Raw genomic sequence first — 27,985 nt, 5'->3', positions numbered from 1 at the left:
AGGGGGATTGCTGTGACTACTTTCCCCCTCTTTGACTGCCTCTACAGATGGCTGGGTGGCTGAGGGCTAGCATGCTTTCTTGTTCAGTCGTTAGACATTGTTTCTTAAGTACTGTAGCACTTGCCCAAAAATGTAGAAATGATGGGCCATATTAAACCTTCTACTTCCACCAAAGGGAGTCACAGCATATTTCTCCCAATTTGAAGGCTATTTTTCGACTCAGCAGAAGAATATGATCAACTTCTGTTAAGAAATAAAAAATTGAGGCAGTGGAGTATTAAAAACAACATTCTTCTATCTAGGAATAGTTCTTCTTTCCCAAAAGTATATAAAATTCTTACAATTAGAATTGGCAGTCTTTGCAGTATAGTTATTATTCATTGTTGACTTAAATGATACATTGCTGAGATTATTTAATCTGCTGTACTTTATTAGCTCCCTGATGATTACAGGATACAAAGCAGCAGTTAGGACCAAGATGTCATTTGGATATTAGAATTACAGTGACAAAGAGAAGACATTGAAGGTCAAGGAAACGATTTATATCTTTATACACAGAAGATTGAATGCTGACCAGTGTTTCAAAGTATGATTGGAAAATTACACTTAGTGGTCATGTAGTTCTAATTCAAGAGAAAAACACTCATTACTAGGGACAGGGACAAGCATAATTTTATAATCCTCAACTGCTCAAGTTCAGTTAGTGCAAATGGATGAAAACCTTGAGTGCATCCAACTCTCATCATTGTTGTCATCATGTAGAATGTACCTGATCTAAGGTTTTGAAATTAAGTTACAGAGCTTCACAAAGGAGCACTCTTGTTTATTTTTACAATATATTAACACAATTGACAACGTTTTCTTCTAGCATAGCCAGTGACCTAAAAATGAGTATATTTGTACTGTGTAAGGCACTATTGGTCCTCTGTTGTGTATAAAGGAGAATCCAAGGTGACTTGCTTTGTTATAGATACCCATTTTCTAGACATCCACATTTATCCAGGACACTCTTATCCAGGATATCAGCCAAACCACACTAGTCATAAAATATGAAATTATTAAGCTTTCCTTTACTGACATTTAGGGTTAAATCCTCTATTTGACATAGTCCAAGTACAGATTGTTTTCTTGGTGGCCACAGAACAGCTGGTGAATTGCCTATACTGCAGCTCAGCAAATTACAATCTTATGACTGAATTAAAGTTATCTGCCTTTAATTATCACAGCTGAAGCTGAAGATCCAAGCCAACAACTCCTTCTGGTTTGCAGGTACATGCTCCTACTCTGATACTGGGACATGCAGAAATAGATTACTTACAGTGACGTTTATTTCTGTGTTTTGAGAAATGGATTACTTAAGAAGTCCAAATATTCTTGGAGTTCAATTTGATCGTGAGACTCTTTCATACATGCTGGTTTATTGCAGCAATATCACAGCACAGAGCTTCCAGTAAGAATGTTAGACACAAGCAAGTAGCTCGTCTTTTCCAGATGCCAGAAACTAAACACTGCTTTGAAGTAAATCACTGGATAACCCCAAAAATAATTGCATTATAAAGTGTAATATAAAATTCCTTGTGCTTTAGAAATAGCTTTTCAGGGAAGGGAAAAAGGTGTGCATGATTTGCTTGGTCCCTATAGCTGGAAACACCTTCCACCATGTACTTGCTTCACTCCTTGGTGAGGTGAACAAATCTGTGACATTTCTTTTACTCTCATATCCCAGAAACCTAACCCAATTTTCAGGTTTTTCCTGAGAAGGGAAGTTGCTGCTTCCTAACCTATACTAAAAGAATTCTATAGAGTCAGGAAAAGAAATAAAGTTATTTGATTTTAAAGGAAATGTTATACCAAATTTGTAAAAGGCTTAATTTTTCCATTCTGTTAAGAAAAAAATTAAGAACATTCGGGAGCCTTGCCTTGCCTTTATCCACCTTCATATGTTCACTCAGTAAGGTTCCTCATTTGATAGGCATGTGAATGGAGAAAAAGAGTCACCAATACTTGAAAGAGAGATGTGAATATCTGGACGCGAGGAGAGGCAGCAAAGACAAAGGCTGCAAAATGCAAGAGCTTGAGTTTGAAGACTAGGAAGCGTAAGCAACTTTAAAAAGTATAAGCAACTTTATTGCATGAAAAGTTACTAATATACACAGAGAGGAATAAGTAGTGCAACGATTCTCTTCTGTTTTGCCTTTGCCTTTTCACAAACTTGGTTGAGAAACAATTAACTCCTTTTTCATCCATCTCATTGATGTAGCTCTCTGGAGTCAGTGCCTGCCTTTCCATTCATCTTGATGGCATTAACAAGCCCTAATCTAGGAGAAAGAGAGGCACTTTCCTCTCTGAGCACTCTGGTTCCTGGCAGCACTCTGGCCCTCTTATTCACACCATAAAGCAGGTCGCAGATTATCACAGACAGACACATCTCAAGCTCAACAACTCTTCCTTCAAAAGAGAAAGTTTTTATCTGCCTGCTTTGTGGAATAGAGGAAAGAAAAGGAGAAGAGAAAGAGTCTTGTGTACTTTCTGCTCTCCAAAGAGGCTCATTATTAGTGTATCATGACAGGCAGCAGAAAGTAGGTTTTGAAGTGTGAGGGACATGCTTTCTGCAGAAGTCATGTTAGGTATTAATTTACCCCAGGTTGCCCAAACACAGACCATCCTCTTGCCTAAAAACAGATTGAAAATTTGGCCATTCAGCCACAGAGATTTGAGTCATTGTGACATTGAATAGTACGAATTCAAACAATCCAAATAGATTTAGTTCAATTTTCAGAATTAGTGTTTTCTATCAATGTTCAACATAACTTTTCCTGTTCAAACATGTTGCTTTGAACAATACAATCAAATTTGAAGATAAAAGGAAAGGTGAGGCAGAAGGCAGATCCACTGGCCTCTGAAATGCACTGAAGAGAAATCTGGGATTGAAGTATTCTGGTTGCACTTGACATTGTCCCAGAATGAATAGGAAAATTGCCACTTCAGTATGAAGACTAAATTATGTAGTTGGCAACCGGTCTTGGTGGTTGTTGCACAAGAACACTCAGTAAGGTGTTTCCACAGATTATTTCACTCATTCAAGCAATATTCAATTTTGAGACTTCAGCTGGCTGACATCACTGCAGACTCAAGTAAGTAGAAGTCATTTTCTCTTCTTACATGTTAAGCAAACCTATAATCTGGAATTATCCTGGTGTGTGTGCTGGCAGACCTGGACTCCGTTTATCTCCAATATGACATTGAATGACCTTTTTAGAATTAAACTGTTCTTTTAGTATGCAATGGTAATAATCTTGCATTTATCTTTGTAATAGAAGTATGGTACAAGTCGAATCATAGAATCATAGAATCATTAAGGTTGGAAAAGACATGTAAGATCATCAAGACCAAGTGTTAACTCAGCACCACCATGTTCACCACTAAACCATATCCCCAAGTACCACATCCACGTTTTTCCTTGAACACTTAAGGAGAAACTAATCAAGATGGTGCTAATTATATAACTTCAAAATAATGATCTGTTAACCTAAGTATTGATATATTTGATACACTGGGTTTTGTCATATACACTAGAAAGTGACGGAATCTTACAAATTTCAACTTAAGTATGTGTGAATCCAAAGGCCGCCTCTTTTGACTTATTCAGGTTGATTATGAATGTAGGAATTTTAATCTAGATTCCACACTTGCCCAACTATGTATGAAAGATAGAGGTCCCCTCAGGATAAAACTTTACTTACAGCCTAATGCCAATAACATTGAAGCAGGAGGGCCAGCTGGTCCTGGGGTGCATCAGGCACAGCATTGCCAGCCGGTCAAGGGAGGGGATTGTCCTGCTCTGCTCTGCACTGGGTGCAGTGGGTGGTTGAGTGCTGTGGGCAATTTTGGGCACAACAATATAAGAAAAAAACAGTATGGTATTAGACAGCATCCAAAGGAGAGCAGCAAAGATGGTGAAGGGTCTGGAGGGGAAGCCAAATGAGGAGTGGCTGAGGTCACTTGGTCTGTTCAGCCTGGAGGAGACTGAGGGGAGACCTCATTGCAGTCTACAACTTCCTTGTGAAGGAACTTGTAGACTGCAATGAGGGAAGAGGGGAAGACACTGATCTCTTCTGTCTGGTGACCAGTGACAGGTCCCCGAGGGAATGGCCTGAAGCTCTGTCAGGGGAGGTTTAGGTTGGATATTAGAAAAAGTTTTTTCACCCATTGGGTGTTTGGGCACTGGAACAGGCTCCCCAGGGAAGTGGTCCCAGCACCAAGCCTGACAGAGTTCAAGACAATGCTCTCAGGCACATGGTGTGACTCTTGGGGATGGTCCTGTCCAGGGCCAGGAGTTGGACTAAATGATCCTTGTGGGTGCCTTCCAACTCGTGGTGTTCTGTGATTCTGTGATTCTGTGAACAGCACTTTCAAGTGCGAGTCAGGATACTGAGTTAAGCCTCTTCTGCTTTGATCCTAGAACTGGCTGCCAAACAGAAAATTTTTTTTTTAAAACAGTTGCCATAGTCAGGTTCTGGACCAGCAAATGTTCAGGAAACTTATGGGTAATTTGCTGTACCAGTTGAGAAAGCAGTCTCCAATATTTTCTGCTTCACAGAGCAGAAGTTGTTATGCAGCTAGATTAGACTGTATTAGGCACATAGTGTTTATGTAGTGCCAACCGACTTGGGTTGTTTGGTTACAGAGAGCCATGCTTGCCCAAGAATGAGCCAGTATGTTGACCTGGACTAGTCTGGATATAGTTGTAGCTAAGCACTTCCAAGCACACGACAGATGTGTACCACCACTTACCCTACGGAATCAGAGTGGTGGTGGGAGTTTTCTCAGATGTATCAGTATGGTCTGCAAGATGCAGTAGCTTCAGTACTGTCCCAAATTGCACGCCTTCTGACTAGCAGCAGGTAGTGTAAGTCTGATCATTATCCTACTAGACACTTGCTGGAACTGGCAAATAAACCTCTCTGGCTTGACTCTCCAATATTGTGTTTTTCAGCCAAGTACTTTTGTTGCTAATGGGACAAAATGCTTAACACCATGTTGTCTTGAGAAATAGTTGTTAGGCAAGACAAGAAGGATATAATGCTATTTCCACTTCAGAAAATATATATTTCTATAGGGGGTGAGATAGTAAAAATGATCTCTCATCATTTCTAAAGACAAAAAGAGTTCAGCCTAAGTAGGTATCATGGTAATCAAGGAACCAAACCATGTAATCTGCTAGGTTTGCAGCTAAAAATTGAGTCTTAGCCTGAACTTGGATTGATGGGCTGAGGCCAGTGGTATGAGGTTCAACAAAGGAAAGTGCCAGGTGCTGCACATTGGTTACAACCACCCCATGTAGCGTTATAGGCTGGGCGAAAAATGGCAGGAAAGCAGTCCAGTGGAAAAGCACCTGGGGGTGCTGGTCAATAGCAGCTGAACATGAGCCAGCTGCGCCCAGGTGGCCAAGAAGGCCAATTGTCTGTATCAGCAATAGTGTGGCCAGCAAGATCAGGGCAGTGACTGTCCCCCTGTACTGGGCAGTGGTAAGGCCACACCTCAAGTGCTGTGTTCAGTTTTGGGCCCCTCACAGCAAGGACAGTGAGATGCTGGAGCATGTCCAGAGAAGGGCAATGGAGATGGGGAAGGGCCTGGAGCATAAGTCCTATGAGGAGCAGCTGAGGAAGATGGGGGTGTTTAGGCTGCGGAAAAGGAGGCTCAGAGGTGACCTTATCACCCTCTACAAGTACCTGAAAGGAGGTTGTAACAAGGTGGGAGTCAGTCTCTTCTCCCAGGCAACTGGCTACTGGACAAGTGGACATAGCCTCAATCTGCACCAGGGGAGGTTCAGCTTGGACATGAGGAAAATTTTATTCACAGAAAGGGTTGATAAACATTGGAATGGACTGCCCAGGAAGGTGGTGGAGTCACCATCCCTGGAAAAATGTTCAAGAAACAACTGGACATGGCACTTAGTGCTATGCTCTAAGTGGAGATCAAAGGTTGGACTCAATGATCTTGGAGGTCTTTTCCAACCTAAATGATTCTGTGATCAGTGATTCTGTGAGCTGTTATAGAGGCAGAGGAAGAACTGTATAACAACTATAAGTAACCAAAACAGCAGAACAAAATTTCCCTATCTCCCACACTCTGAGAATCAGGAAATGTAGCTTCAGTAGCCACTTCATGCTGAGGAAATTCAAGCCTGCATACCCCACCTCCCACTAGCACAGTCAATGTATCAGCTTTCTTGGGCAGGGGGCTTCTTCACAGAAGACTTGGGGACTGTGTCAATGACTGGGCACAATCATGCCTTAATTGGGTGAGCAGTTTGAAGGAGCAATAAGCCAGGCACTAAATTAAAAATGACAAAAGATATTTTCAGATACTTCAATACAATTTCAGCAAGTTAGTATTGGCTTACAAGAAGCTACATTAACAAAGCTAAGGCAGAAAATACTGTTAGAACAGAGATATGTACAACCTAAAGCCATATCAGACCGTAAAAGCAATTAAGTGATGTTAGCTTAAATAATTTGTCCACAAGACTAAAGTGATATCAGAGAATGAGGAACCCATACCTGCAGGGGCTGAGGAAGAAACAGGATCTGTTAACAAAGAGCACGCATCATGCCATGCATCTCCAATAGAGACCTACAATTTGTCATACCTGCCAGCTGTGATGGAATCCTCCAGAGGGGAAAAAGTAGAAGGCAGAGAGCATTTTAAAGTAATTTTTAGGCTTTGGGATAGCAGATTTAAAGACTCTGTGTACCAAAAATAAGGCTTGAGTATAGTTAGGAATTTGGGCAAAAGAGCTGTAGGGACATTCCTTGCCCACATCTGCTGAAGATGGTGTTGGGAGGGATGCAGCACATAGGGTAGGAAACTCCACCTTCCCTGTGCAAGCTGCCCTGTGCTTCCAGTCCCTCCACAGCATCTTAAACAAGGATCTGGATTACTACCTTACATTAAGCAATACATTTTACAGACACTCCCTTATTGGCGATATGATGTGAGTTTTTTACATGTCGAACACAAACAACATTGACTAGTTCCTGGCAAGACAGCTGTCCAGAGCAGGAAGGGCAGGAATAATGGATTGCTTAGAAAACCTTAGCATTTCTTTCCTCAGAGATCCTTTTGATTCCCAATCCATTATATCTGGTACAAGATGAGATGAAACAAGATTGTCAGTGACAGTGAAATCCACTAGCGAGGTGGCAGTGAAGGCAGCTGCAAGAGGCCGCTGGCCTAGGCAAGGTCAGTGGCTGGGTAGGAGCTGCTGGTTCCTTCTCCCTCCCTCCAGCTGGCAGCGCCCAGGGGCAGCAGTCAGCTGCAGAGGATTAGAGATCGGCTGTAGAGAGCCAGAGAGCTGCCAGCCTTCACACCCACCAGCTCCTCATCACGCTGCAGGAAGAGAGCTCTGGAAGACTTTAACTCTGAAGGGCATTTCATACTTGGATTTTTTTTACTTTCCTTTACGTAGAGCACTAGGTCTTTGGCTGTGATCCAAATGCATCTGTAAAAACAGATAGCTTTCTGGCAAAAAGAAGGAGGAGTTCACTGAAAGTTTCAGAGCAAGCTGTCAGATTGAAAGCATAGGAAGCCAGAAACTGCAGCATGCAGAAAGGAGGCATACATAAACAAGGCTGCCAAATCCATATATATTTTACCCAGAGTGCAGGTTCAGCAGAGCTTAAATGTTTTAGTCTTGTTGAAATATTGCTCTTACACTTTGTTCTTTCTTTGCTGTCTTAGAAACAAGTGACATTCTGGAAGACCTCTTGCTTCACAAGAGGGCAGCTGTTAAGAGAAGGACAACCACTGATTGGAATAGCTTAAATTTACAAAATATTACATATTACCAATATGCACTAGTCTCTCATCCCTATTTTAAGATTTTTTCCTCAACTTGATAAAAAGTGTTAAACAAGAAACAAACAAAAGAGTGGAAGGTTTCTAAATGCAGATATGTATGGAAATAAGACAGGTGGTGTTGTACGAGCTGCAGTTACAAGGCAGAGCTGGGGTGGAGTCCGCTTGGGCAGTCCCAAACTAGATGTGACCAACAGTCTTATTGCTCTGTTCAGATGGAGGCTTCAAGAGAGGGTTTCACCTGGATGGTCTGGGATAATTCAGAAGAGCATCTGGGGAAGGACTACTAAGGGATTTTCAGAATAGTATTAGCAAGTCTAGTTTTCTAGCAAGTCTTCAAATTGCTAGAAGAAACCCAAAAGTGCTTTGGGAAACATACTACTTTCTTCATTTGCAACTCTGCTGCAATACCTAACTTTAGAGTGACATTTAGGGATAAAGAAGTAAGAAAAGAAAAACACCTTTTTACTTGTGGGGTGGGAGGAAGGTAGAGGGGAAGAACTGCAATGTGCTCTGAGGTAAGTCCATGGACAAGACAAAGCAGGACTCAGAAAAAAGCCGACTTTCATCATACACCCTCAAGAGGAGAAGCCCAAGATGCAAGACTTATACCATACGTACAAAGAAATCTGACAGATTTGAACATAAGAAACTTTAGACAACCTTAAACTTGTTCTTTAGATCAGGGAGATCCATAGGTAGTTAGAAACATGAAGCACCTGCAGTGCCTACAATATAGCCAGCAAATCAAGATCTTCTCTCATATAAACCTTCAGAAGTCATGAAGTTCAATTTATCATTAATCCCACTATGGCAGTTGCTGAGTACGGGACATATGAGGTGGAACTCTGACATTTTGAATATTCTTATACAGAAATGTCCACATTATGTTCTGGAAACCCATCACCTGCATGCCTGCAGGAGCTAATGTACCTACATTTCTTCTCATTACATTGAAATAAAACAACAAATCCAATATGCAAATACTCCTCCTTCCTTACTTTTCTGATATTCTGACGCACCTCCCAGCCCACTCCCTGCAATTCATAGCATTCACACTGCCAAATGCCTTGCTCCAGGAATGAGGGACATACATGTTAGAGGAGAGTATGAGAAGTCCAGGTTTTCCGCAGGACTAGCAGTCATCTGGTATGAGCCACAGATGTTTGAGAGCGTATGTTATTGCCATGCCATATGCTGAGAAAAGCCAGAATCTCAGCTGTCTCTTGGGAGAAGGCAAGGGTCCAGAGGCTTGCTGTTCCCTCCAGACATATCTGCATTTTTTCTTCATCTTTAAAGCAAGTTCAGAAAATGTAGTTATGCATATTTTAATTGCAAGTTAATGGAGTCAACCACTGGGTTTTGTCTGGGGCTTGATCTTACTATGCCTCAGAGTTACGAGATTTCATTTCTGTTGTTAAAAGCTTTACCACAAACTTAGCTTAGTGTTTCAGAAACACCTTTTAAATGTTTTAATTTTCATGCTCCTTCTTTCAGATATTAGAAACCTGTTTAAGGGTGTGGAGACTCACTGGTTGGGCTGAAGTTTAGGAGGAAATAAAAGAGCACAGAATCACAAAAAGTAAAAAATCAGGTGCTGGGGCACACCAGCCCAAGGTCTCCAAAGGTCACAGCCCAGCAGTGTGGCTGGATAGAGTGGTGCCAATACCCAAGGAAACAGCAGATCTCTTGTTGCTGGCGAATCTGACTCCTTCAACAGTGACCATTTGCGATAGTACCCTCAGTTCTGAGTGAGGTCTGAAGCCACAATCACAAATGAGGGAGCATCAGTTTGGTGCTGGGGACTGAGCACAGGAGAAAGGACCTGCTGTTTCTCCTGCTCATCTCCTTTCCCAAGAGAGAGAAAAATACCACGGAAAACCAATTGGCCTCTTGAACTTTCAAACCAACTGAAGCCAGTATTTTGCAAAGTCAGTGCCTCACACTATGAGTACTGAAGCTTTAGTTGCACCTTTTCCTGACTAAGCAGAAGTCCAAGGCAATTCACCTGTTTCAAATGTTAATCAGAAATGAAAGTAGCAACTTTATGAGCAGAAATGGCATTCCTTTACCTGTTCCTGTCTGCTCCAGCATTAGATCACCTTTCTTGTAGCTACCCTGGGGCCTTAGAACAAAGCCCCAGTCTGGTACCCAGCCAGACAAACACTAAGAAAGGTTTTTGCTTTGTCTAAGTTGCAGAAGTACCACACAGTGCGATATGGTCCCTCCTTCCTAACATGAGGCCTGTTATAGCCCATCTTCTCAATAGGTGTTATTGTGCCTGAACAAGAAGCTTGCATCAAAGCCACGATTCCCTCCCTGCCTGAGGAAAAATCTCCATTTTTATAGCTTTGTCAAGAACAGGTATTTCTTCTTACTATGAATATTGCCACCTGTGCCAGTAATAACCCTATACAGAGGTCACACTCCTTTTAAGAGAGTGTTCAACAGAAGTCATTGTCAGTGTCATCAGGGGTGGATTGATCATGGATGTCTTTTCATGCCAATTTTTGATTCAAAGAGTGAGACAAGTGCGTAAGCACAATACACTGCTGCTCACTGGTAGTCACCAGTTTGATAGCCAGGACACTCGAAGGAGTTGTACTCTGCTACCCTTCCGGGGCAAGGAGGAACTCGAGAAAGAAGCCTCCATTTAAGAAGTCATAACTGTTAACTTAGGTTTCCACATTCAAGAGTAAGATGTGTTTTTACTTTGACAATTCCGTGTTTACATGAAGTGCCAGGGAAGGTTTAGCACAATGCTCAGTTGAAAGGTCCCCTAGATGGCAGATCTTCACTACAGGAATAAACATCCTCTTTTTCACATACTCTATTGGAAGAGCATCATTGCTCCTGCAAGCCCAAAAGAGCCAAAGGGAGGGTACTGTTGTGCTTATTTTTGTAAAGAGCAGTTTATCTCAAGTAGATCTCCACCTTTGGTCTGACTCACAGAGCAAGATTTAACCCATCATTGCTACCTTCCCATCTACTGATTTCCCCTGCACAGCTGCTGCTTTGCTATTCCACTTCATAGAACCACAGAATTCTTTGATCCGTGATCCCTTCCGCATATCCTGCGTCAGGAACTGTCCTCAAATGTCACAGCACCCCAAGACCACGTTGCAGACAGTGCATCATTGTTATTTGCAGACTGGAGCTGCCTCAGTTCATATCAGGATTAAGAGATGAATTTTCTTTGTCAGCTTTTCCTGTACTGGACCCTCACCAGCTTCCTTTTCTTGGTTTACCTCTTACCTGCTGTGGTTTCTTCAAAATTTCTGGTTATTTTGAAGGAGGTTTCTACACTTTTGTGCTTGATGGTATTAGGTCACATCAGTGTCAATAACCACAGGCCTGTTTAGCCAGATTGCCCAGCTCTTGCTGTCAAGACACTTCTGCAAATGACATGAATCACTTGCTTAAACTTCCAGGCTCAGAAGCCTCACTGATTTCTTCATGGCCATTAAAAACTCCAGTCTTTATCAGCAGGCTGTATACATTTGCCCCAGAGAGCAGGCATGATTTGTATTAGATGACATCAGTGCCACAGGTTTATCTCTTGTTACTGGAGGTCTCTCCTGAGGGAAAGGATACCATTGGTAGGATACTTTCCAGCAGAGAAAAGTGTGCATAAGTGCGCTCCCAGATAGCTGCTTGCTTTGAATTAAACATGCAAGTCAAGCCACAAGCTGACTTTCTTCTTCTATTCTTGAGTCATCATGTTCACAAGATATCTACAAATAGCTCAGACTCACTTTAAGTAAGTGCAAGTAACTGACTGCCTGGGGAGGGTGCACTTGTCTGCTCCAAGTTGATTTGCATGGAAAGGTGCTTTGACTCTCCCCAAAAACTCTTCCAGTATCACAAGCATTGCAGACAGCTGTTAACACCAAAGGAAGGCCAATTGCCTCTCCCAGACGGTAGTTTTGAATATAAAAGCCCTGTTTCCCCTCCAAAGAAATGAATGCTGGTTGTAGTAAGCCACACACAGAATAGTTCCCAAAAAGCAAGAAAAGTATGAACAGGAACTGATTTCATCCATGTCGCAGCCTTTCTTTCTGGGCCACTGCAGCAATTCTCACCTGGTACTTTCAGTTGTCATTATTTAATTGCTGGATTTGAGTTCCTATGTTCCTACCATCTGCTGACACACAGTACAGAGTTTCTCAAGCCAATAATCTGAAGTAAAAATACCTCAAGATAATGACACAAACTTGAGGGACCCTCAGAATTTCCTTTTAAAGAACACTTGAACATGTGACACTCTGAGAAAACCAACCAGAAAAGGCACCAGCCACTTCATAATTAGAATATAGTTTTATTTATTTTGAGATGAAGCCAAAGTCAGTGAATATGCAAGAAAAATTTTGAAAAGAATAGGCCAAATCTAAGATTAGCTATTTTAGTCCCCATAGACTTACATCTTAAAGGCACAAGGGGGTAACTAATTATAAATGTACAAACATACTCAGCTCTCAGAGCAATCCAGGCTGGGGACACACTGCCTAGGGAGAAGCCCTGCAGAAAAGGCCCTCAGGGTCCTGGTGGGCAATGAGCTGAGACCTGCGTCCTGGGCTGTATTTTCAGAAGTACAGCCAGTAGGTTGATGGAAGTGATTATTCCCCTTATCTCAGCACTCATTAGGCTGTATCCAGAGTACCATCCAGTTTTGGAGTGCATTCAACAGAGGATCCACAGGATCCTTAGGGGTCTGGAGCACTTGCCCTGTGAGAAGAGGCTGTGAGACTGAAGTGGTTCATCCTGGCTGAGCTTTGGGAGTGCTTACAAACAGCCCTCCATACCTGTGGGAAAGTGGCCAAGGAGTTGGAGCCAGACAGTGACTGGTGAGGAGATGAGAAATTATGAATGAAAGCTGAAAGTAGAGAGGTTCGGAGAGAAGATAAGGAGACCCTTTCCCCCTTGGCACAGCTGGGCAGGGTGTGTGCTGCCCAGGGAAACTGTGCTGGCTCCATCCTTGGAGTTTTCTGATCCACGAAAGGGCACAGCTCTAAGCAGCCTGATATGGGCTCAGAGGTGACCCTGCCTGAGTGGAAGGATGCACTGGAGACCTCCTCACTTCCCTTGCCGTACAAATATCCCTAAGATCTTGCAATCCTATATAAATAACTCTTCTATAGCATTGTTACTTACAAAGACATCAAGTAGAAAAATACATGGTCCACAATACTTGATGCCTAGCAACCAGCAGAGTAATTCCTGGAAATCCACATAAAGAGAATTGCAGGGGCTGGACTATGCTCTTATTAGCTGCTTTTTGCCATTGGAATAGCACATTACAGACAAAGGAAGGTCTAAGAACTTGCTCAACTGCTTTCTGATTGTTTTTTGTGAACTGAAGTATGACAGGGCTTAGAAGATCAGTCAAGATGGACCCGTTATGTCAGGCCTGTACACAACTTGACTCAAACAAATTGATGCCTTAACAGCACAAAGAGAGAAGAAATTAAGTGTCCAGGGACCTTTGCTGAGTCGATACTAGAGCCTAGCTTTATGCCATAATTACTCAAAATGCTAGTCATTGGGACATAATTCTTCAGAAAGCATGGGCGTAAAAGGGAGAGAAATCCTCTGTTTTGTTATTTTTCTTCTCACAGAACCCTATATCCCCTCTACATTACATAAAAGTGTATTACAGACCTATTCTTCGATTGATTCAGGTGGTGCAAGGACAAGGAGACCCCAATCAAGGAAGCAATTTTATTGCTTTAGCCTTCTATAAATCCAGCATTCACTTTGTGCTCCAAATCCACTTCTTCCTGTAATTCTGTATTTCTCTAGAGGAAATTTCTGAAAGCAGGGGTGCTGAAAGCAAGCTAAATGATCCCAATGAGCCTTTTGAATAGGAAAGTCTAGGAATTGAGCTGTGTGCATTTGATATAATGGACTGAAATGAAAGAGTATGGGAGAGAACATTAATTTTTCTCTGAGGGTTGAGCTCAAGCCTACTTTTTCATTCTGAAAGGTAATTTGATTTAATTATTTGCCTTTAAGGTAAAGTGTTCTTGAATGACAAAAATAATTAAATAAAAACACGACAGTGATCTTTGTGCTAGTAAGGGCATATGAATAATAGCACTATGACCTACTGGCAAAGGAGGGGCAGGGGAGGAAGAAAACCACTGGGCACTGGGACTCCCTCTTCATTGGTCATTCCAGAGCATCATGTGGCCACAGCTCCTTTTTAAAGATAAGTACTCTTCTCCTGGAGCTCATAATATTCTCCTGTTCTGCATTTCTGTTTGAACCTGTGGAAGACATCTTTCTAGCCTGACAAAATGTGTGACCAGTTTGTGGGCACCTGGAAGCTCCTTTCTAGTGAAAACTTTGAGGACTATATGAAGGAACTGGGTGAGAATTGTTATTTCAACTTCTTGTATCTGGAACAGGGAAGGAATGCCAATTTTGAACTTTAGCCTTTACTTGCTTTTTCTGGCTGTGCTGTTTATCAAGGGGGGTTGAATCCACTATTTTGATCAGGTGGTCTTAAACTGGAGAACTCGTCTGTTTCAATTAGTGGTGTTAAATTCCTGTAAAGAGGAAAAACTTTGATAGATATGAATAATTTCAGGTAAGCCAAGTCTAGGCATGCCTTATTAGTAGTGTTACAAATGGAAGTAAAACACATCACTGCAATATTTAGTGTGAATTAGCTTTTATCCTTGGACATGCAAATCAGTGTGATGCTAGAAAGCAGCAAGTTTCCTTATGTCTATAAGCAACACACCTAAACAACTTTAAAATGCTACTGGATTAGGACACCAGTTAATTGCCACAGCTATTATATTGAATGAAACTCTGTAGCTGCCTCCAGTGAATATTAACAAAGACAATTGCATGGATTCATGCAGATACTTGCAAAGATTTGATGTCTAATGCTTTTCTCTAAGGGTGTAGACTTCTCACTTAGAATTAAAATTGGGATTTAAAAGGGTTCAACATTCTGTTAGTGTGGAGGAAGCAGGGGGTAACTTGCACAGATTCAATTAGTACATGCTAAAAAGCTGGGGGGTTATTTGCAGTTTAGGGGTAAAATACTTACTATGATTTCAAGGAATGAGACTCTTGCACTCTTAATCTTTACTCCAGATTTACTCAGGACATAACCATTGCCAGCTCTTTCTTAATCATTTCATTATATTCAACCTACCCACTTGTAAATATTAAAAGTGCTTGCTTTTTTTTCCTTGTTTGTTTGTTTTGTTGTTTTTGTGGCTCAGAAATTGTCATATATTTATGCTTATTTACATTTAGACACAATAAGCATACAAGTTAGAGTACAAGCTATGAAAATTATTCTGAAGTCTATGTGCAAATATCTGGCATTAAAATAATTTCAGTCTTCAAAATATTGCTTTTACTATTTTGACAATGAGAGGGTAGAGAATTTCCTTACATCAACCCACCCAGCTTGGTCCATAGCAGTACCAAGTGAGATTTTATAAAAGAATCTCTGTAACATAGAGTTAATAACACTCAGAAAGCAATAGGGGAAAAAGCACTGAGAGGGTTTTTTCCAATGTATAAGAGCAAAGGATTGAGGAAAGATAAAAATTTCATAGTGCCCTATCTTATTTACAGGTGTGGGGTTTGCTACCAGGAAGATGGCTGGTGTGGCCAAGCCTAACGTAACTATCAGCATCAATGGTGATGTGATAACCATCAAAACAGAAAGTACCTTCAAAAATACAGAGGTCTCTTTCAAGCTGGGTGAAGAGTTTGACGAGACCACAGCAGATGACAGAAAAACAAAGGTGAGTCCAGAAATGGCATTTTGCAAATACATCTCTCAAAAGGGATGTGTGAGCAGCAGGGTAGAGTTGTGATTTTTACATCCAGTGCAGAAATGCTGCCTCCCCAGGTAAGAGTGCTCTGGGTGCTTTGTGCTTAGTGCTGTTTGGACCTGGAGAGCCTTCTCCTCAGACCAGAGCACCCTGATGAAACAGACACACTTTGTTTTTTTGCTTTGGTAGAATGTCATAACCCTAGACAACGGTGTGCTGAACCAGGTGCAGAAGTGGGATGGAAAAGAGACTATCATAAAGAGAAAAGTGGTGGATGGGAACCTGGTGGTGGTAAGTTAATTTTTGTTACTTAATCACTGAATTCAGCGTGCAGAATTCATGTTTGGCTGATGTATGACTTTGGGTTCAAACACAGGGAGGGAAAGCATCTGAAAGGGCTCTGTTCACTTGGTGAGAAATCTCTCTGATTGAGTCTAGAGTGTAAGTTTAAACTGAAAAGCTGATAAACTTACGGAATGGTACGGAAGTGCCTCTTCTCCATAGCAAGACATGGTTAGGAAAGTGTAGGAAGAAAAACCCAACATCCCTATGAGGGAAACTTTTATATATGTGAATCTCTGAGTCCTGAACAGTATAGAGGAAGCATTAGCAAAGCTCACATTAAATACATCCACTCTAGGCTGATGCGGAATACTCCTGTTCATCTTCAGCAGAGGCTTAACAGCCATCTGTGGGAATCCTGCTATGCATCACCAACAACTGTGTTAATAATATGGTGTTAGAGCAAGGAAACGTGTCCAAGCTCTGTTGGTTGGTTTTATCTGGTCAGAGACTATTGTGCTTGACTTGGTGCCAGTAAGGCCCACCTACAGTCTGGGGCTTCCCAGCTCTGCTTTACAGTTTTAGAAAACACACTTTGAAGAATCTGGGACAGGACTAAATGTTCATAAAAGGCAGCTGAGATTCCTACATGCTGCAAAACAATACACACACACAAAATTCCTGAAGAGTTCTCCCCTCCCCTAGGGAAAAATAATGTGTCCATAAATTCAATATTTAAATTTCTTTGGATAGAGACCAGAGGAGAATAAATAGAAATAGTTTTTAATAACAATTTCATTAAGAAAAATTGAACAAAACAGAGTTTGATCTAACAGAAAAATAGATGAGGACAGAGCCTAACATGCAGAGGCTGACACTAGCAGCTCCAAGTCTGAAAGCTCTCTGTGTGTGCATGTTTTGTGCACACGTGTGTGAAGAAGACAAGACACAGCTGCAAAAGGTGAAAGAAGAAAAGGTTATAGCCCAAGTCCCGGGTCTAGTCAGCCTCCACAGAAGTCCTAGGAGCCTTCATTAAAGATTTTTAAGAAAAGTTTAGGAATCTCCTGGGGGTCGCTGGAGCAGTTCTTGAAAATTCTTTCACTCCTGTGCTTGTTTTTCAGACTTCTGTTGCTGAAGCTCTCAAAACTTGAGTTTCACTCTTTTGGCAATTGGCTTTAGAGGAGGAGAAATGCAAATTTTTCTTAAACTGGTTCCCAATAGATAAGTAATTCTCTACCTTCTGACTAAGAAACATTTAGTGAGAGATAAAAGCTGATGGAATTATCTTTTCTTTCCAGGAATGCACCATGAATAATGTTTCCTGCAAAAGAGTTTATGAAAAAGCATGAAGAAGCCACCTTCACACGGGACTAATGCTTAAAGCTGGACTAAAACAACTTAACCAAAGGAGAAAAGCTCCACAAATCTGTTTTAAAGAGAACTGTACTTTTTTCAGATATATCCCAAAGCAGATACACGCACTTAGTCTCATTTGTTGTTCAATAAAATGTTCTGCTTTATACAACATGTGCTTATGCTGGAGTTTGTCAGAATGGGGCTTGGGGGGGATGCAGTGTGGGAAGGGGTGCTGTGCAGGAAAGCACTGTGTGGAGCCAGTACCACACTCAGCCAACGTGACCCATCTCCCTCAGAGGCAACCCAGTGCGTGGCACTTGTGTGACAGTGGCAGATGTACACCTGAACACAAAAACATCCTCTGGTGAGGGCTGCGTGTGGGCTAGCCCCTGCAAGGAGTCTGGGCACAGCCAAGGGAAAAATGGGGCTGCTCTTCTTGGCTTCAAGCAGAGGTTGTTGTTCCTGGGGCAGGGAGGAGGATGATCTGTGGATGCCTGGTGTTGGCTTCCAAACATGAGCAGGGTACCAAGCACCTCCTCTGTGCACAAATGCAGACAATTTTAAACCCAGGGACCATTTGAAGCAGCTTGATCCTGTCCTTTTCCACCTCAAGGGTGAAATTATAGCAGCTGTAACTTTCATCTGTGATTATTTTGTCAATGTGCCTGTCTTGAACATCTCATTTTGTCCTAGATAGGCAAAATACCTTGAATTAAGAATCATAGCTTAAAAAATATTCAGGTTTACTAAAAGCCAGTACGATTTTGCTATGGGTACAACCTTCTTTATTACCTACATGCATTTTCTATTAACTCCTTAGGCTTGATCAGTCTTGGGAACATGAGCCTTTCCAGATGCAAAGCCCTTTGGACACCATGTTTTTCAACTCTGCTTGTTTTTGAACTACTGTCTTCTACTGTCCATAGTCCTGGTCTCCTATTTCAAAACTTTGCATCTACAGAAGCCATGATTTCTACATCTGGGAGGGCTTAAATTGAAGACAAAAAAATATCAAGATTTCTAGGGAAAACCTGGACAATAAGTATAAAAATGTGTGCCTTAACTACTAAATGGGGAAATGACCATATCTTGAGCAATTAAGATCTGTGGAACCAAATTCCACATATTCCTGACATTCCTGAAGTCAGCTGTCAGAGGTGATGATGCTGAGTCCCTGCTGCAAACAGCAGAGACCTCTCACACACTTGAACTTTCCTCTGCATAACTCAGATTGTTCCCAAGTTTTTGCACTTTTTATACAACCAGAGACGGAAATGGAAGGACTTTTACATTTGACAGGAGCTGAGGAGTCATTTAAAAGTGATTCCAAAGACTACCAGTAAATTCTGCAGAAAATGTTAAAAAAGCCATGAACAGCTCCTGTGTTTTAACCTTGGCTTCATTGCTTATGAAATCTCACCAAGTTAGAGAACAGCAGTTGGATATGGGAAGGAAGAATGCTTCAGAGCACCCCATATATGCAGTACAGATTCCTTAAGAGGCCTCCTAGAAACAGAGACTAGACAGGAGTAAGGGAATAAAAGTAGGTATTTATTTGAAAGGCCTCCAAAGGTACCCCCAGGGGAGCCAGAGGCTACTGCCAAGATGGGCCCCAAGATGGACAACAGGTCACGAGTTCTTCACACCTTTATAAGTTTGGTTCATTTGCATATCAGGGTTAATTCTCCAATTAAAGCTTCAATTTAATGATGTAATCCCCCTCCACTTGCCCCCCTTTAGAGGCCTTTTGGTTTATACTTTTTGGGCCTAGGATGGTCTGGGTGTCCTTGAAGAGCAGGCCCAGAGAGGCTTTGTTCTGTCTGCCTAGCACAAGTGAGCAGAAATTAACAGGCTACAAGAAACTTCAGAGTTACACACTAAGCAGTACAGAATTTGAAAAATATAAAAGTTAAAACCTAAGGCATCAGTCCTAAATCTACGGAGCACTTAACAAAACCAAAATTATTTATGAAAGTTAGGATACAACTACAGTTTAGTGGTAGAAAATATACATGATAGTGATGGTTGTAAGAAGCAGAAACATTCACTTAAATAAACTACATATAGACATTAAATATCAGCCCATTGTTAAATATATTCTATCATCCACAGATTTGGGAATACTCTGCCGGAGGTAAAATTCCCAATATTCTGATATTCACCTAGCAGATTTTATTTTCCAGAAAACCTGCATTCTTAATGCAGCCAACAGTTACAGCTGTAACATTCACAGCCTAGTATTTCAGAAAAGGGTAATCTCTTCTAAAAGCATCACCATTTATTTTGGTACCTCATGAATGACTTTGTGAATGAATCAAGACACTTAAAACTCCAATTTTTGAAAATTTCAATAAAGTGATATTCTGTCTATAAACTTAAACAGGGACAGCACTATAATGAAGTATTAGCGATACTTTTCTTAGAATATGAACACGTTTGGATTTTGTTCTCTGAAAAAGCCAAAATTTATTGTCTAAAAAAGGCAGCAGTCTAGTGACTGCTTGAATAAGTGGAGGTGATTCCTCTCTGTCAAGAAAAGGTGTGTGCTGTCAGACCTGCATGGAGGTGAGAGCACACATTTCTAAGGGCTAAAACCAGATCAGTGTCTTGTCCTTACCTGCAGAGCAGCACAGGTCTCTCTCTTCTGTCATGCTGAACTATTCTCCAAAAATCAGTAACCACCCCAAAGCACTCCTTTCTGCCAAAGAAGGATCTCACTAAATCCCTACAAACCCGTGGGCAGCAGACTTATCGCAGCAGGCGCCTTGAATGCTGAGAGGAGGAGATCTCTGCCCCTTACCATATTCACTCACTAGCCTTTACAGGTTTCTTGGATGACAAGAGGGAAAGGAGACTCACATCCAGATTTTTAGCAGTTCAGGAGAAAGATGAAGAAAGGCTTATTCTGAGGATTGACCTTTCAGTTGTTTTTCTTTTTTTCTTTTAACTATTTATTTCCACTTGAAAGAACTTGAAGGACTTTTGCGTCCTGACCGTGTGTGCGGTGCAGTCTGGACTCATTTCCCCATCCCAGCTGTCCCACTCTGGTCTTGTAGGATGTTCCAGCTAAGGAGATAAGAAGATATTTGCACCCTCCAATGTAGCTACTGGGAAAAGGGAGGCTGCTGGCCCCATGTTCAGAGTTGATCCTTCAGTTTCATAGAGTCAATGCTAAAACATCCTTGGTGTCCTCACAGCAAGTCCCTCTTGGACCTCTGTCCTCCCCTTCTATTTCTGTTCTCTTAATTGCTCTCCTGGGAATCTATTTAGACTTTTTTTGGCCCTTAATTTGCCCAGATAATATTTCCTTTAAAGAAATTCACATAAATTTACTTTCTGTATTTCTTTAAATAGTATCTTTATTTCTAAATAGTCTCTGAATTTTTAGTTCTCTATTTTTATCAAGTTTTAACTTTATCTCTTGTGCTGCTTCACAGTCTCCAAGTTCAATGCTTTAAAATCCCATTTTTAATCAACCATAAGCAAAAAAAGGGAACCAAGGTTCTCCTTTATCATGTGTACTCACAATCCTTGACATTTTTCCTCTTTAAACTTGAAGAAAAGATTGGTTTCCACAATTATTTCTACTGGTATATAATTCCCTGCTCTTGTTTTTCCTAAACTGTAAGTCCTTTAAATGAAAGTACTGATTTTTCTTAGTGACAAAGAGATAGATGGCAGCAATGTCAACATTGTTTGAGACTGCTTAAGACTGGGGTTTTGTCTGAATAAATAATTCTCTGTTACTTTTGTTCTTAAGGTTACTGGTACTGCAATGTAGCTGTTCTATTCTGACTAATTTGCTCGTCTTGAATTTCTTTGGGTCTGATTTTACAACATCCCAATCATCTTTTATTTCCCAAAGGCAGCAGCCTTGTCTTGTTAAAGTGCCTTTATGTGGATAAGACAATTAAATAAAAGAACAAAGAATGCCTGAGGAGCAACGGTAGAATATTTTCATATTATTTCTCGAGAAACAATGGATAGTTTCATTTAGGAGTAGTTTTCTCATTTCCAGAGATGGGATAAAAGAGCTAGCTATTCTTTACACAAAATGTGATATTATGCATGTCTGCTTTAGAAGAGTTTTGTGTGGACAACACCTTCAAAGACTGACATTTACTTACGTGTTACAGATCCAGCATCTGCTTCCTACTGTGGGGGAGAAAGAGTTCTTTGCCTTATTTTTATTGTCAGTGACTCAGACTTTTGCTCCCCTCACTGAACTGTCAGTGAAACCTGGGCAGCAAGGGAAGTTCCGTTCAGCTTCCCCTGTTGAGAGGGGTTTAAAAACATTTTGCATATGCCACCAAAATATGTGACTGAAGACCTTCTTATTTTCCACAACCACCATGTAAACCAAAGACTGCAATAATTTCACTCCTCAGACTCTATTATTTACATGTTTCTGGGTGTTCCCCTTCTTCTTTATGACAGCTTTCAAGTCAGGACCCAGACCTCACCCTCCTTGGCACACCACCATTTCCATCTCATTCTTTCAACTCTAAACATAAGAAATTTGGTCCCACAACATAAAATCCCAGTGTCTCTGCCCTTAAAAGGTAGATCTGGGTTGTCACAACCCAGAAATTACAATCATACAAAAAAGGCAAACATTGTTCACCCAAGTCAGAAAGAAGTCTCTAATCTTTACATGTACCAAGCAACAATTTCCTCCAGGAAGATGGTTTAAGAAGGGAAAGGACAGAACTACATCAGATGTGGTCTTGCACTAAATAGTTTCAAATAGTTTGAAGTGTCTTGAATTACAATGCTTTAAATTCCTGCCTGTCACATACACATGTGGTTTATGGATTTGGTTTTTGTGCCTGTTTTTTACTAACCATAAGACAATAATTCTAAATGTGGATTTAAAAAAAAAACCAAACTGGTTTTGAATGTTGAAAACTCAGATTTTTCATTCTTTCAATTTTGGCTTGGCAGAAAATGTTCTGGAGGTCCCGGTGTACACCAAGCTGAATATGACCCAGGAATATGCATCGGCAGTAAAGGGTGAGTGATGTCCTGGGCTGCATTAGGAGTGTTGGAGGTTGAGGGAGATTGTCCTTCCTCTCTATTCAGCACTGATCAGGCCACAGCTGAATGCTGGGCCCAGTTCAAGGCTCCCCAGTACAAGCAAGAAGAGGGTCCAAGGAGATCGTAGCATCTCTCCATGGGAGCAGGGAAACCTGAGGAAATCTGACAGCAATAGGACACATTCGAATCAATGCCTTATATGATTGTGCTGGCTTAAGTCTTCCCTTTACCTAATGGCAGACCAACTATCCATGTGCAGAAAGACAAAAGAGAATATAATATGCCCTCCTTCCAAGTCTGCAAAGCTGCTTGCCTCTCACTGAGTGACTTTGTACTAAGAATAAGCACTTTAATGACTCAGCCACTTCTCATGCCATCCACCAGTCAAGAACAAGAGCTGATCTCCACTGATGCACTGATTTTCTGAATATGCCCGGTTGTAAAAGTGAGCCAGTGCATATTGGCTGCTTCTTCTTTTTGTGATCCTGTCTGGGATATGTGCAGGGAAGCACCCACAGCTTGGAATCATTTCTCTGATTCAAAGGGAAACAACAGAACAATATAATTCAGTTCTGCCTTTAAATGATAAGAAATACAGACTCTTTCCAGGATGGATTATAAAATTAAAAAAATAAAAAAACAGAAACCACTTTGTACATCATCTTGACAGTTCCTTCACAAAATCCATATGGCTTTGGTTTATCTGACTAACACACAGGTGACAGTAGTGGTAGCACTCTACAGCTTCCTGAGAAGGGGAAGTGGAGAGGAAGGTGCCGATCTCTCCTCCGTGGTATCCAGGGGTAAGATGTGTGGGAATGGTTCACAGCTGTGTCAGGGGAGGTTCAGATTTGTCATTAGGAAGCACTTTAAGTGAGAGAGTGGTCATACACTGAAAGAGGATTCCTAGAGAGGTGGTCAAAGCCCCAGGCCTGTCAGTGTTTAAGAGGCATTTGGACAATGGCTTAACATGCTGTAACTTTAGGCCAGCCCTGGATTAGTCAGGCATTTGGACAAGATGCTTGTTATGGATTTCTGTTCTATATGGTGACAGCAGGAGAATAACACTGGGAGGACAGTCGGAGCTGGGTTTCACAGGGATGCAGTGCTCCTGTACTTGTCTCTGTGTTGCTGACACCCCACTGCAGTGTGCCCTGACCGCTCTACGGGTGCAGTGGCAGTGTTCTGTCCCCATCCCCATGTGCCCCTTGTGCACTGGTGCATTCAGGGGAGGAAGCCAAGGCAGGCATCACCCAGAGCCCTGGCACTGGCACGGCTGCCTTGGACAAGGTGCACATTGTCTCGTCCTGGTACTGCCTCCCCTATTGGCCATCCCAATCGCCAGAGGGACCGGACCTCTTTAAAGGGACACCACTGAATCTGAGTTGGGCACACAATCTCTCTGACTGCCACCAAGAGCTTTTGTGGCCACTGCCTCTCTCTGCAGGACCAGCGCCTCACAAAGCCTGTACGATGTGTAACCGATTTGTGGGAACCTGGAAACTTGTCTCCAGCGAAAATTTTGATGACTATATGAAAGAATTGGGTGAGAAATATTCTGGGTTTGGTTGGGTTTTTTTTTTTGTTAGTAAGTTTCCCTTGGGAAGGTTTTGTTCACAGATGGTGCCTTCTTTTTGTCCAAAAAGCACTTAACTACTCTTCTAGCATAATTTAATTTCTTTTCTTTAGCATCTAAATTGGAAAAGGTAGGTGATGAATTACTGTTATAAATTTACTTCTGTCTAACTGATCTGAACTGATCTAACTTGTTTTTCTCTCATGAGAGTAATCTATGGAGATGCAGATTTTTTTATGTTCCTCTTGATTGCACTATTAACTTGTGACTTATGATAATTTACAATATATAATGGAGCTGATGTCTCATGACACTGTAGTTTCAGATGTCTAAATACTATGAATGAATCTGTCTGTTACTGAAGAATTCCAGGAATGTAATAAATTAAGCACTGTTTTTCATTTTAATGCTGGCTTCATTCCTATATGCCAAGTGCACAGACAGTCAGCTACTGTATTGCTTTTGCTATATAAATGATTCACTGATTTCCTTTATTTGAAGTGTTAGACTGAATAACAAAAGAATTGCAGTTAATTAATTAGCCAGGGTGAATGTGGGAGGAAAGTCCAGCTGCAGATATTTTTCTGAACATCTGAACAGAATTGTATGGTATGGAATAATTACTGCAGATAGTGTTATACTTTGCACATAACTTTATACCCTTTCTTACAGATCTTTTCATCTGAGCATGGCATAGCACTAACAAAGGCACTAACTACAGCTATCCCCTTTCTGCTTTTATAAAGCAGTGATACATCGCCAGTGGCTTCATTCCTACTTGCTCCAAGCCTCACAACCTGCAGACAATGAACTGCACTGGAAAGGACTAGACAGTACAAAAGGCTTTTGGTATGGGATTTTCCTGGAAGCTCTTTGCAGCTCTCAAGTCTCATACCTCAACATTTTTTATATTTCATACTTGTACTTTTCACTGAGGTTTAGATGCAAGGATTCTTCAGGGATGCTAATAGCAACTTAGGAATTACCCAGTCTTCAGTATGTTTTAATGAACAAACACCAGCACACTGGCAATTCAGTGTCCAGTTTCTTCCTTGCAGCCATTAACAAAAGATTTGCCAAGGGTTTTTTAAAAGGATTTTTACAATTTTTTATGAGAACCAGACTATTCCTCTGAATTTTTCTACGTATTCTCTATGAAATTAATGCAGATTTGTAACAAACTATGTTTCTTCTTAGCTAAATGTGTATATCTTTACTTCCTGCTGAAAGTGCACTCTATGAGCTGGGGCTGCCTCAGCCCCTGAATGCTGACGTTACCATTCCTATCTCTAAGTAGTGTCTCAGCTAAAAGAATTAGCATTTCACTTCAATCAGGCACTGAAAAATTCGAGAAGAAATTCTTCCCTATTCTTCCGTGGAAGTTTCTTGCTTCTAGAATGTAGTGATTGTTTTGTTTCTGATTTCTAGGAGTGGGCTTAGCTACCCGGAAACTAGGTGGCTTGGCAAGGCCTGATGTGATCATCAGCATGAAAGGGGACATAGTGACCATCAGAACTGAAAGCACCTTCAAAAATACAACCATCTCTTTCAAACTGGGCCATCAGTTTGATGAAACAACAGCAGATGACCGGAAAGTCAAGGTAAGGGGGCTGATGATATCTAAGTGGTCTGAACATCTCCTAGAAGAACAACAGGAGAAGTTTTACCTACTCTGTCAGTGCACCTTGAGTTTTCCAAACTATTCCAATAAAGCCCTGAAAGAAGACACAGTATAGTGCTGAATATAATGTTACTGAGTATTATATTATCATTATCCAAGAGTGCATATCTTGCTGAACATAAAGTGAATTACTACTCTAATCTGCAAAGCTCAGACTGCAGATTGAAACTCTTCTCTTGGACTTTGCAGAGTGTTGTAACCTTGGAGAAAGGGTCACTGGTGCAAGTGCAGAAGTGGAATGGCAAAGAGACCACAATAAAGAGAAGACTTGTTGATGGGAAGATGGTGGTGGTAAGCTCACGTTCCTTGCACACTGAAAAAGGTCGGAAGGATACAGCCTTCAGTATGCTTCTGTCTAAACAGACTATCAATTCTGGCTTACTTTTTGAATCATGAGATAAATTAAAAGGGAGAAAAAGGGGACCAAACTTAGAAAACACCTGGAAGGAAATAAATGTTGTTGCATACAGCAACTTGTCTTTAAAGTGACTATTTTGGCAGAGCTGCCGTAAATTGACAGCATAGTTACTGCTCTCAACATTATTGTTCTTAAAAGGAATAATGTTTAAAAATAACAGAAACCTGTGAACTGTGTACAAAAGTTTACAAGCAGGGTACTTCTGTCCCTGGAACAGCTCTTTCTTTTTCCCTATCTTGGCCAAGTCAGAGAGATAACACATTTTAGGGACCCTAGTTGTAAGGGTTGCTATTAAAATTAAGATTTCACTTTTTCATTAAAGTTTTTAAAGATTGGAGTCAAACTAATTTTGGCAACTTGTTTGGAGTCAGCAGCATTACATCTTTACCTGTTAGCTTGTTCTGTGTTTTGTAATGAGTTCTCATATGTAGAATCATAGAATGGTTTGGGTTGAAAGGAACCTTAGAGATCATCCAGTTCCAACCCACTGCTACGAACAGGGACACCTTCCACTGGACCAGGTTACCCAAAGCCCCATCTAGTCTGGCCTTGAACACTTCCAGGGATGGGGCATCCACAACCTCTCTGGGCAACCTGTTCCAGTGTCTCACCACCCTCACAGTAAAGAATTTCTTCCTAATATCTAACCCAAACCTCCCCTCTCTCAGTTTGAAGCCATTTGCCCTTGTCCTGTCACTACACACCCCTGTAAAAAATCCATCTCCAGCTCTCTTGAAGCCTCCCTTTAGGTAGGAAGGGTGATTTGCTTTTGCATCTCCTCATAGCTGCATTTCTGCGTAAGTTTTTTCTAATTATTAAACCCTCTTCATAAAGCAGAGAGGCAAGGTCCCTTTTCTGTTGGCATCCTGCTGTCTGCCCCTTGCCTCATACAGGGTTGTGGAGGACTCCTCCTCTTTTGCAGACCAAGGAAGTATTTTTTTAATATCCTGTCGCCTTTGTCGCATGCATCCTCTGGCTGTGAATCATCAGCAGCCACTGAAGGCCACAGGGGTGAGAGGGTCAAGAGAAATATTTTGTGACTCAGAAGAGCAAAGTTTTTTAGGCCAGAAGCCTAACCTCTGAAATACCCAGGCTACTTCTGCTTCTACGCAAAAAAAAAAAAACCCTACTTTGAAAATTTGGAAGTGTTGGTGGGCCATGATATAGAAACTAGGTGGGGCTAATATTTCTGCCAAGTCAGCAATAATACCAAGAAAAGTAGATTTGTTTGTGGAAGCTGAGCTTAATTTTGCAATCTCTTTGTCATTAAATGCCACTTAATTAAGTTTAAAGCTGTTAAAACAGAAACAACTCTACTTGCAATATAAAAATATCTTTGCTGTTTGTTCTAAACATTCTGTAAACGTGTAGAGATGTAAAACATGACATCTGGATTTTCATTGACTTCAGAGGTTACTGCAGCAGACACAACTGCTGTCAGCAAAAGGTTTATATTAATATTTTCCTTTATGCCTTAGGAATGTGCCATGAAAGGGGTTGTCTGCACTAGAGTTTATGAAAGAGTGTGAAGAAGTTCCCTCTCTGCTCCGGACCGGAACTGGCTCTAAAAACTCGGCTTAGTTCAGTGACCAAAGCCTCATGCACTGTGCTTCTTTATTTTATTTTCTTTTATTGGGAAAATGGCTACACCATAATTTGATATTTCAAAGCCATAGTGTAACTAATCCAAAATATTGTGGTGATCCAATAAAAGCTTCTCAACACAGAAAATAGTGTGTTTCGCTCCACATGAATGATTTACATTTACTTTCTTGACTGGCACTATCTTTTCTGTTGATAGTGTCTGTACAAAAGGTCAGACTATTTCTGAGTAAAATGGTGAAACACAAGTAATCCATATCTGAGAGAGGGCTAACACTGCTTCTGCTAACCCTAACCCAAATATCATCTCCTGGACTCAATATTCCTTTCCTGCAAAAGATTTTATTGCTGAATAGCTCCTATAGGGAAAA

The 27,985-nt window shown here is 41.2% G+C and overlaps 2 protein-coding genes across 3 annotated transcripts; both read left to right on the top strand.

The window, feature by feature from the left end:
• The first annotated feature begins 14,056 nt into the window (after positions 1-14,056).
• LOC116453162 (fatty acid-binding protein, adipocyte) lies at positions 14,057-17,471 on the top strand. 2 transcript variants are annotated; one of them, XM_032128330.1, is made up of 4 exons: positions 14,057-14,229; positions 15,460-15,632; positions 15,852-15,953; positions 17,066-17,214. In XM_032128330.1, exons 1-4 carry the CDS (start codon positions 14,157-14,159, stop codon positions 17,093-17,095), a joined length of 378 nt encoding a protein of 125 aa, XP_031984221.1. In that variant the 5' UTR covers positions 14,057-14,156; the 3' UTR covers positions 17,096-17,214. The 2 variants fall into 2 exon arrangements, with proteins under 2 accessions (XP_031984221.1, XP_031984213.1); XM_032128322.1 differs by lacking the exon at positions 17,066-17,214 and adding an exon at positions 17,243-17,471 and having other exon boundaries at positions 14,065-14,229.
• Positions 17,472-23,705: 6,234 nt separating this feature from the next.
• On the top strand, positions 23,706-27,745 carry LOC116453177 (myelin P2 protein-like). The gene is made up of 4 exons (XM_032128339.1): positions 23,706-23,883; positions 25,342-25,514; positions 25,784-25,885; positions 27,491-27,745. Exons 1-4 carry the CDS (start codon positions 23,811-23,813, stop codon positions 27,539-27,541), a joined length of 399 nt encoding a protein of 132 aa, XP_031984230.1. The 5' UTR covers positions 23,706-23,810; the 3' UTR covers positions 27,542-27,745.
• Positions 27,746-27,985: the final 240 nt, after the last annotated feature.

The sequence above is a fragment of the Corvus moneduloides genome, chromosome 1 (genome assembly GCF_009650955.1).
Source record: "Corvus moneduloides isolate bCorMon1 chromosome 1, bCorMon1.pri, whole genome shotgun sequence".
NCBI classification, from domain to species: Eukaryota; Metazoa; Chordata; class Aves; order Passeriformes; family Corvidae; genus Corvus; species Corvus moneduloides.
The sequence above is the reverse complement of the archived record's forward strand: the minus strand, read 5'-3'. Positions and strand labels throughout refer to the sequence as shown.

Coding starts and splice junctions, on each gene's coding strand:
- LOC116453162 (XM_032128322.1), top strand. CDS start 14,157: ATGTGTGACCAGTTTGTGGGCACCTGGAAGCTCCTTTCTAGTGAAAAC. Junction 14,230..15,459: donor GGACTATATGAAGGAACTGG/GTGAGAATTGTT, acceptor TCTTATTTACAG/GTGTGGGGTTTGCTACCAGG. Junction 15,954..17,242: donor TGGATGGGAACCTGGTGGTG/GTAAGTTAATTT, acceptor TTTTCTTTCCAG/GAATGCACCATGAATAATGT.
- LOC116453177 (XM_032128339.1), top strand. CDS start 23,811: ATGTGTAACCGATTTGTGGGAACCTGGAAACTTGTCTCCAGCGAAAAT. Junction 23,884..25,341: donor TGACTATATGAAAGAATTGG/GTGAGAAATATT, acceptor TCTGATTTCTAG/GAGTGGGCTTAGCTACCCGG. Junction 25,886..27,490: donor TTGATGGGAAGATGGTGGTG/GTAAGCTCACGT, acceptor TTTATGCCTTAG/GAATGTGCCATGAAAGGGGT.